At 45.8% G+C, this 10,000-nt stretch overlaps 1 protein-coding gene across 7 annotated transcripts in view; it reads right to left on the reverse strand.

Annotated features, from left to right (window-relative positions):
• Positions 1-10,000, reverse strand: part of LOC110511300 (neural cell adhesion molecule L1.1) — a 115,239-nt gene that overhangs the window by 65,515 nt on the left and 39,724 nt on the right. For all 7 annotated transcript variants that reach the window (XM_090185616.1, XM_090185613.1, XM_090185618.1 and 4 more), the window contains 3 exons: positions 7,730-7,832; positions 3,902-4,074; positions 2,415-2,537 (listed from right to left, as the gene is read on the reverse strand). In XM_090185616.1, coding sequence (XP_090041742.1) covers positions 2,415-2,537; positions 3,902-4,074; positions 7,730-7,832 — 399 coding nt within the window. The remainder of the gene's footprint in view (positions 1-2,414; positions 2,538-3,901; positions 4,075-7,729; positions 7,833-10,000) is intronic.

The following is a 10,000-nucleotide window of genomic DNA, read 5'->3' on the forward strand; positions in this document are numbered from 1 at the left end:
GACTTACCCCTTCACCTCAGCTCCAGTACTCCCATACACCAGATGTACCCCTTCACCTCAGCTCCAGTACTCCTAGAAACCTGACTTACCCCTTCACCTCAGCTCCAGTACTCCTAGAAACCTGACTTACCCCTTCACCTCAGCTCCAGTACTCCTATAAACCAGGTATACCCTTTCACCTCAGCTCCAGTACTCCTATAAACCTGACTTACCCCTTCACCTCAGCTCCAGTACTCCTAGAAACCTGACTTACCCCTTCACCTCAGCTCCAGTACTCCTAGAAACCTGACTTACCCCTTCACCTCAGCTCCAGTACTCCTAGAAACCTGACTTACCCCTTCACCTCAGCTCCAGTACTCCCATACACCAGATGTACCCCTTCACCTCAGCCCAGATATCAATTTAAAACAGGTTCACCCCTTCACGTCATCCCAAATACCAATTTAAACCAGGTTTACCCCTTCACCTCAGCCCAAATACCAATTTAAACCAGGTTTACCCCTTCACCTCAGCCCAAATACCAATTTAAAACAGGTTTACCCCTTCACCTCAGCCCAAATACCAATTTAAAACAGGTTTACCCCTTCACCTCAGCCCAAATACCAATTTAAAACAGGTTTACCCCTTCACCTCAGCCCAAATACCAATTTAAAACAGGCTTACCCCTTCACCTCAGCCCAAATACCAATTTAAAACAGGTTTACCCCTTCACCTCAGCCCAAATACCAATTTAAACCAGGTTTACCCCTTCACCTCAGCCCAAATACCAATTTAAACCAGGTGTACCCCTTCACCTCAGCCCAAATACCAATTTAAACCAGGTTTACCCCTTCACCTCAGCCCAAATACCAATTTAAACCAGGTTTACCCCTTCACCTCAACTCCAATATAAACATACTGTATGTCCTGTAAATGCTAATGTGTAATGGTAAAATCAGTTGTCAGATAATCTTGATCGATATCCAAACACAAACTAAACTTCCACCTAATGAAAAACACGTAATCTGCTATGCCTTAACACAGTGTATATAATCAGCTATAACAAGGCAGTTAACCCACTGTTCCCCTGAACAAGGCAGTTAACCCACTGTTCCCCTGAACAAGGCAGTTAACCCACTGTTCCCCTGAACAAGGCAGCTAACCCACTGTTCCCCTGAACAAGGCAGTTAACCCACTGTTCCCCTAAACAAGGCAGTTAACCCACTGTTCCCCTGAACAAGGCAGTTAACCCACTGTTCCCCTGAACAAGGCAGTTAACCCACTGTTCCCCTGAACAAGGCAGTTAACCCACTGTTCCCCTAAACAAGGCAGTTAACCCACTGTTCCCCTGAACAAGGCAGTTTAACCCACTGTTCACCTGAACAAGGCAGTTTAACCCACTGTTCCCCTGAACAAGGCAGTTTAACCCACTGTTCCCCTGAACAAGGCAGTTTAACCCACTGTTCCCCTGAACAAGGCAGTTTAACCAACTATTCCCCTGAACAAGGCAGTTTAACCCACTGTTCCCCTGAACAAGGCAGTTTAACCCACTGTTCCCCTGAACAAAGCAGTTTAACCCACTGTTCCCCTGAACAAGGCAGTTTAACCCACTGTTCCCCTGAACAAGGCAGTTTAACCCACTGTTCCCCTGAACAAGGCAGTTTAACCCACTGTTCCCCTGAACAAGGCAGTTTAACCCACTGTTCCCCTGAACAAGGCAGTTAACCCACTGTTCCCCTGAACAAGGCAGTTAACCCACTGTTCCCCTGAACAGGCAGTTAACCCACTGTTCCCCTGAACAAGGCAGTTAACCCACTGTTCCCCTGAACAAGGCAGTTAACCCACTGTTCCCCTGAACAGGCAGTTAACCCACTGTTCCCTTGAACAAGGCAGTTAACCCACTGTTCCCCTAAACAAGGCAGTTAACCCACTGTTCCCCTGAACAAGGCAGTTTAACCCACTGTTCCCCTGAACAAGGCAGTTAACCCACTGTTCCCCTGAACAGGCAGTTAACCCACTGTTCTCCTGAACAAGGCAGTTAACCCACTGTTCCCCTGAACAAGGCAGTTAACCCATTGTTCCCCTGAACAAGGCAGTTAACCCATTGTTCCCCTGAACAGGCAGTTAACCCACTGTTCTCCTGAACAAGGCAGTTAACCCACTGTTCCCCTGAACAAGGCAGTTAACCCATTGTTCCTAGGCCGTCATTGAAAATAAGAATTTGTTCTTAACTGACCTGCCTAGTAAAATAAAAACATTTTTTTAAATAAATGCCATTTTAACTTCTACAGGGCCTATAAAGTACAACGTTTTTATTCTCACTATTGTGACCGATAAGATTAAATGGATTAACAAAATGGAGTTAGACTGCAATGCACGAATAGTTCACCAGACTGAGAAACAAACACCCGCACGCACAAACAGCCAGGGCTTACTCTTGTCCATCCAGTGTATGTGAGGGATGGTGGAGCTCCTGGGAGGGTTGCAGTGGAGAACAACACTGGCTCCTTCCTCTGCCGTTTTATGTGATCTCTTCTGCTTAGGGAGGGTCGGTGTCGCTGTAACACACATGCCATCATCATCATCATCGTATTACATGTTACATTCAATCACATTGGCCAGCACCGCTAAAATACACACATTAATATCGGCTGGAAAGTGACAAAATAAAAATGAACGTTAGAATATTAACATGTTACACTTTTTTATATTTGACCCTGATTGGTGGGGTCTATATTTGACCCTGATTGGTGGGGTCTATATTTGACCCTGATTGGTGGGGTTATATTTGACCCTGATTGGTGGGGTCTATATTTGACCCTGATTGGTGGGGTCTATATTTGACCCTGATTGGTGGGGTCTATATTTGACCCTGATTGGTGGGGTCTATATTTGACCCTGATTGGTGGGGTATATATTTGACCCTGATTGGTGGGGTCTATATTTGACCCTGATTGGTGGGCTATATATTTGACCCTGATTGGTGGGGTCTATATTTGACCCTGATTGGTGGGGTCTATGGGTTGGTGTCTGGGACACAGATTAAGGTTAGTCCTAGAATACACTCTCCATTTAAATCTCTAGAGTCTAAGACGTTGGTGGTTATTGTTTAAGATAGTCATTGAATTGTAGGACCCCTTTATATATAAAAAAAATATTTAAACATGATTTGATTTTGCCTTTACTTCTATAGCCCAGAGAAATGCATTAATTAACACAGTCATAAATGGCAAAAAAGACAGTCCAAAAATTCCTCATAAGGAATAAGATTTTGTAGTGTCTGTCCTATATCTAGGAGATATAAGAAAGCTCAGGAATTATATATCAACATATATAACCCCTTGTTTTGGGTAGGCACAAAACTACTTTCATACTTCATATATATATCTTTTTGACCAGTACCGGTTACCTTCAAAGGAGTCCCGTGATACTGGGGATCGTAAATGAGTTTGTAGACCAAACCATTCGGACGCTACAAACAGAAGTTGGCACACCGACGGTACCGACTTCAGTCGAGTCTCCTGACACACCATTGTTCGGACGCTACAGCCTTTTGGTGAGAAGACTGATTGTAGGGACTTCTCATGGTCTGACAAACACTGCTCTCGCTCTTCACCTCTGACCACAGATGAGGAAGTGCGACACTGGCATATGCAGAGGATTGAGACACATCCTCAATGTATTCTCCATAAAGTTAGTCCTACATTAAATAGCCATTCTACAGATGAAGGATAGTCCTGGACTAAAAACAAAGTCCATTCAACGTGTGTGTGTGACAGAGCACAGACTCTCATTGCCATAGTGATGGCTGAGTGGCATCATGGCTAGGCTGTCTCTAGTTGATGGTTGTCAGGGGAATGACAGAACTACTGTCTAAGTACAGTCACACAAGAGAGGATGTGTTTGTGCGTGTGAGCCTCACATTCAGTGATGAGTTTGACGGTGTGTGTCATGGCTGTTCCCAGGGTGTTGTCGGCGTAACAACGGTAGTGTCCTTGGTAATCACTGAGCGGCTTGTCGCCATGGGCTGTGAAATTTCCAGAACCATTATGTCCCATCCAGTTCAACTTCTTACCATCCTTTACCCAGCGGAAACTAGAGAGGAGGAAGAAAGAGAGAGACAGAGAGGAGAGGGAGAGAGAGGAGAGAGAGAAGAGAGAGAGAGAGGGTGAGAGAGAGAAGAGAGAGAGAAGAGAGAGAGGAGAGAGAGGAGAGAGAGAGAGAGAAGAGAGAGAGAGAGAGAAGAGAGAAGAGAGAGAGAGAAGAGAGAAGAGAGAGAGAGAAGATAGGAGAGAGAGAGAGAGAGAGAGAGAGGAGAGGGAGAGAGGAGAGAGAGAAGAGAGAGATGGGAGTGACAGAGGGGGAGGTTAGAGATAAAGACATGAAGAGAGGAAACAGACCAATCAGAGAAGACCACCAGTCCAGTTAATGATATAATTTCCTGTCTCCTATTATTATGATACCTCCTTTATCACCATGGCAATGGAACACTGGATCTCAGGGGGAAAGAATGGACACGCCAGCTGTTTCTCACAAATACAGATAGTATAGTAGGGTATACCTGGGTGTGGGGATGCCAGTGGCCTTGCAGAGCAGCATGATATTGTTAATGGTAGGGTATACCTGGGTGTGGGGGTGGCCTTGCAGAGCAGCATGATATTGTTAATGGTAGGGTATACCTGGGTGTGGGGATGCCAGTGGCCTTGCAGAGCAGCATGATATTGTTAATGGTAGGGTATACCTGGGTGTGGGGGTGGCCTTGCAGAGCAGCATGATATTGTTAATGGTAGGGTATACCTGGGTGTGGGGATGCCAGTGGCCTTGCATAGCAGCATGATATTGTTAATGGTAGGGTATACCTGGGTGTGGGGATGCCAGTGGCCTTGCAGAGCAGCATGATATTGTTAATGGTAGGGTATACCTGGGTGTGGGGATGCTAGTGGCCTTGCAGAGTAGCATGATATTGTTAATGGTAGGGTATACCTGGGTGTGGGGATGCCAGTGGCCTTGCAGAGCAGCATGATATTGTTAATGGTAGGGTATACCTGGGTGTGGGGGTGGCCTTGCAGAGCAGCATGATATTGTTAATGGTAGGGTATACCTGGGTGTGGGGATGCCAGTGGCCTTGCAGAGCAGCATGATATTGTTAATGGTAGGGTATACGTGGGTGTGGGGATGCCAGTGGCCTTGCAGAGCAGCATGATATTGTTAATGGTAGGGTATACCTGGGTGTGGGGGTGGCCTTGCAGAGCAGCATGATATTGTTAATGGTAGGGTATACCTGGGTGTGGGGATGCCAGTGGCCTTGCAGTGCTGCATGATATTGTTAATGGTAGGGTATACCTGGGTGTGGGGGTGGCCTTGCAGAGCAGCATGATATTGTTAATGGTAGGGTATACCTGGGTGTGGGGATGCCAGTGGCCTTGCAGAGCAGCATGATATTGTTAATGGTAGGGTATACCTGGGTGTGGGGATGCCAGTGGCCTTGCAGAGCAGCATGATATTGTTAATGGTAGGGTATACCTGGGTGTGGGGGTGGCCTTGCAGAGCAGCATGATATTGTTAATGGTAGGGTATACCTGGGTGTGGGGATGCCAGTGGCCTTGCAGAGCAGCATGATATTGTTAATGGTAGGGTATACGTGGGTGTGGGGATGCCAGTGGCCTTGCAGAGCAGCATGATATTGTTAATGGTAGGGTATACCTGGGTGTGGGGGTGGCCTTGCAGAGCAGCATGATATTGTTAATGGTAGGGTATACCTGGGTGTGGGGATGCCAGTGGCCTTGCAGAGCAGCATGATATTGTTAATGGTAGGGTATACCTGGGTGTGGGGATGCCAGTGGCCTTGCAGTGCTGCATGATATTGTTAATGGTAGGGTATACCTGGGTGTGGGGGTGGCCTTGCAGAGCAGCATGATATTGTTAATGGTAGGGTATACCTGGGTGTGGGGATGCCAGTGGCCTTGCAGAGCAGCATGATATTGTTAATGGTAGGGTATACCTGGGTGTGGGGATGCCAGTGGCCTTGCAGAGCAGCATGATATTGTTAATGGTAGGGTATACCTGGGTGTGGGGATGCCAGTGGCCTTGCAGAGCAGCATGATATTGTTAATGGTAGGGTATACCTGGGTGTGGGGATGCCAGTGGCCTTGCAGAGCAGCATGATATTGTTAATGGTAGGGTATACCTGGGTGTGGGGATGCCAGTGGCCTTGCAGAGCAGCATGATATTGTTAATGGTAGGGTATACCTGGGTGTGGGGATGCCAGTGGCCTTGCAGAGCAGCATGATATTGTTAATGGTAGGGTATACCTGGGTGTGGGGATGCCAGTGGCCTTGCAGAGCAGCATGATATTGTTAATGGTAGGGTATACCTGGGTGTGGGGATGCCAGTGGCCTTGCAGAGCAGCATGATATTGTTAATGGTAGGGTATACCTGGGTGTGGGGATGCCAGTGGCCTTGCAGAGCAGCATGATATTGTTAATGGTAGGGTATACCTGGGTGTGGGGGTGGCCTTGCAGAGCAGCATGATATTGTTAATGGTAGGGTATACCTGGGTGTGGGGATGCTAGTGGCCTTGCATAGCAGCATGACATTGTTAATGGTAGGGTATACCTGGGTGTGGGGATGCCAGTGGCCTTGCAGAGCAGCATGATATTGTTAATGGTAGGTATACCTGGGTGTGGGGGTGGCCTTGCAGAGCAGCATGATATTGTTAATGGTAGGGTATACCTGGGTGTGGGGATGCCAGTGGCCTTGCAGAGCAGCATGATATTGTTAATGGTAGGGTATACCTGGGTGTGGGGGTGGCCTTGCAGAGCAGCATGATATTGTTAATGGTAGGGTATACCTGGGTGTGGGGATGCCAGTGGCCTTGCAGAGCAGCATGATATTGTTAATGGTAGGGTATACCTGGGTGTGGGGATGCCAGTGGCCTTGCATAGCAGCATGATATTGTTAATGGTAGGGTATACCTGGGTGTGGGGATGCCAGTGGCCTTGCAGAGCAGCATGATATTGTTAATGGTAGGGTATACCTGGGTGTGGGGATGCCAGTGGCCTTGCAGAGCAGCATGATATTGTTAATGGTAGGGTATACCTGGGTGTGGGGGTGGCCTTGCAGAGCAGCATGATATTGTTAATGGTAGGGTATACCTGGGTGTGGGGATGCCAGTGGCCTTGCATAGCAGCATGATATTGTTAATGGTAGGGTATACCTGGGTGTGGGGGTGGCCTTGCAGAGCAGCATGATATTGTTAATGGTAGGGTATACCTGGGTGTGGGGGTGGCCTTGCAGAGCAGCATGATATTGTTAATGGTAGGGTATACCTGGGTGTGGGGATGCCAGTGGCCTTGCAGAGCAGCATGATATTGTTAATGGTAGGGTATACCTGGGTGTGGGGATGCCAGTGGCCTTGCAGAGCAGCATGATATTGTTAATGGTAGGGTATACCTGGGTGTGGGGATGCCAGTGGCCTTGCAGAGTAGCATGATATTGTTAATGGTAGGGTATACCTGGGTGTGGGGGTGGCCTTGCAGAGCAGCATGATATTGTTAATGGTAGGGTATACCTGGGTGTGGGGGTGCCAGTGGCCTTGCAGAGCAGCATGATATTGTTAATGGTAGGGTATACGTGGGTGTGGGGATGCCAGTGGCCTTGCAGAGCAGCATGATATTGTTAATGGTAGGGTATACCTGGGTGTGGGGGTGGCCTTGCAGAGCAGCATGATATTGTTAATGGTAGGGTATACCTGGGTGTGGGGATGCCAGTGGCCTCGCAGAGCAGCATGACATCGTCTAATGAAAAGGCCGTTAAGGACTCAGGCATCTTTGTCAGAGTAGGAGGCTGTAACACTGGACATAAAGTAGACATTATTATTAATAATTCATTATTGCCACATTAACCATCACTGTACATGTTGTTACTACTCCTAATCACATTAACCATCACTGTACATGGTGTTACTACTCCTAACCACATTAACCATCACTGTACATGTTGTTACTACTCCTAACCACATTAACCATCACTGTACATGTTGTTACTACTCCTAACCACATTAACCATCACTGTACATGTTGTTACTACTCCTAACCACATTAACCATCACTGTACACGGTGTTACTACTCCTAACCACATTAACCATCACTGTACATGTTGTTACTACTCCTAACCACATTAACCATCACTGTACATGTTGTTACTACTCCTAACCACATTAACCATCACTGTACATGTTGTTACTACTCCTAACCATATTAACCATCACTGTACATGTTGTTACTACTCCTAACCATATTAACCATCACTGTACACGGTGTTACTACTCCTAACCACATTAACCATCACTGTACACAGTGTTACTACTCCTAACCACATTAACCATCACTGTACACGGTGTTACTACTCCTAACCACATTAACCATCACTGTACACAATGTTACTACTCCTAACCACATTAACCATCACTGTACACAGTGTTACTACTCCTAACCACATTAACCATCACTGTACACAGTGTTACTACTCCTAACCACATTAACCATCACTGTACACAATGTTACTACTCCTAACCACATTAACCATCACTGTACACAATGTTACTACTCCTAACCACATTAACCATCACTGTACATGTTGTTACTACTCCTAACCACATTAACCATCACTGTACATGTTGTTACTACTCCTAACCACATTAACCATCACTGTACATGTTGTTACTACTCCTAACCACATTAACCATCACTGTACATGGTGTTACTACTCCTAATCTCATTAACCATCACTGTACATGTTGTTACTACTCCTAACCACATTAACCATCACTGTACATGTTGTTACTACTCCTAACCACATTAACCATCACTGTACACAGTGTTACTACTCCTAACCACATTAACCATCACTGTACACGTTGTTACTACTCCTAACCACATTAACCATCACTGTACACAGTGTTACTACTCCTAACCACATTAACCATCACTGTACATGTTGTTACTACTCCTAACCACACTAACCATCACTGTACACAGTGTTACTACTCCTAACCACATTAACCATCACTGTACACAGTGTTACTACTCCTAACCACATTAACCATCACTGTACATGGTGTTACTACTCCTAATCACATTAACCATCACTGTACATGTTGTAACTACTCCTAACCACATTAACCATCACTACACGTTGTTACTACTCCTAACCACATTAACCATCACTGTACATGTTGTTACTACTCCTAACCACATTAACCATCACTGTACATGGTGTTACTACTCCTAACCACATTAACCATCACTGTACATGGTGTTACTACTCCTAACCACATTAACCATCACTACATGGTGTTACTACTCCTAACCACATTAACCATCACTGTACACAGTGTTACTACTCCTAACCACATTAACCATCACTGTACACAGTGTTACTACTCCTAACCACATTAACCATCACTGTACATGTTGTTACTACTCCTAACCACATTAACCATCACTGTACATGGTGTTACTACTCCTAATCACATTAACCATCACTGTACATGTTGTAACTACTCCTAACCACATTAACCATCACTACACGGTGTTACTACTCCTAACCACATTAACCATCACTGTACATGTTGTTACTACTCCTAACCATATTAACCATCACTGTACACAGTGTTACTACTCCTAACCACATTAACCATCACTGTACATGGTGTTACTACTCCTAACCACATTAACCATCACTACACGGTGTTACTACTCCTAACCACATTAACCATCACTGTACATGTTGTTACTACTCCTAACCACATTAACCATCACTGTACATGGTGTTACTACTCCTAACCACATTAACCATCACTACACGTTGTTACTACTCCTAACCACATTAACCATCACTACACGTTGTTACTACTCCTAACCACATTAACCATCACTACATGTTGTTACTACTCCTAACCACATTAACCATCACTGTACACAATGTTACTACTCCTAACCACATTAACCATCACTGTAC

The sequence above is a fragment of the Oncorhynchus mykiss genome, chromosome 9 (genome assembly GCF_057628025.1).
Source record: "Oncorhynchus mykiss isolate SJ-2025 chromosome 9, ASM5762802v1, whole genome shotgun sequence".
Lineage (NCBI taxonomy): Eukaryota > Metazoa > Chordata > Actinopteri > Salmoniformes > Salmonidae > Oncorhynchus > Oncorhynchus mykiss.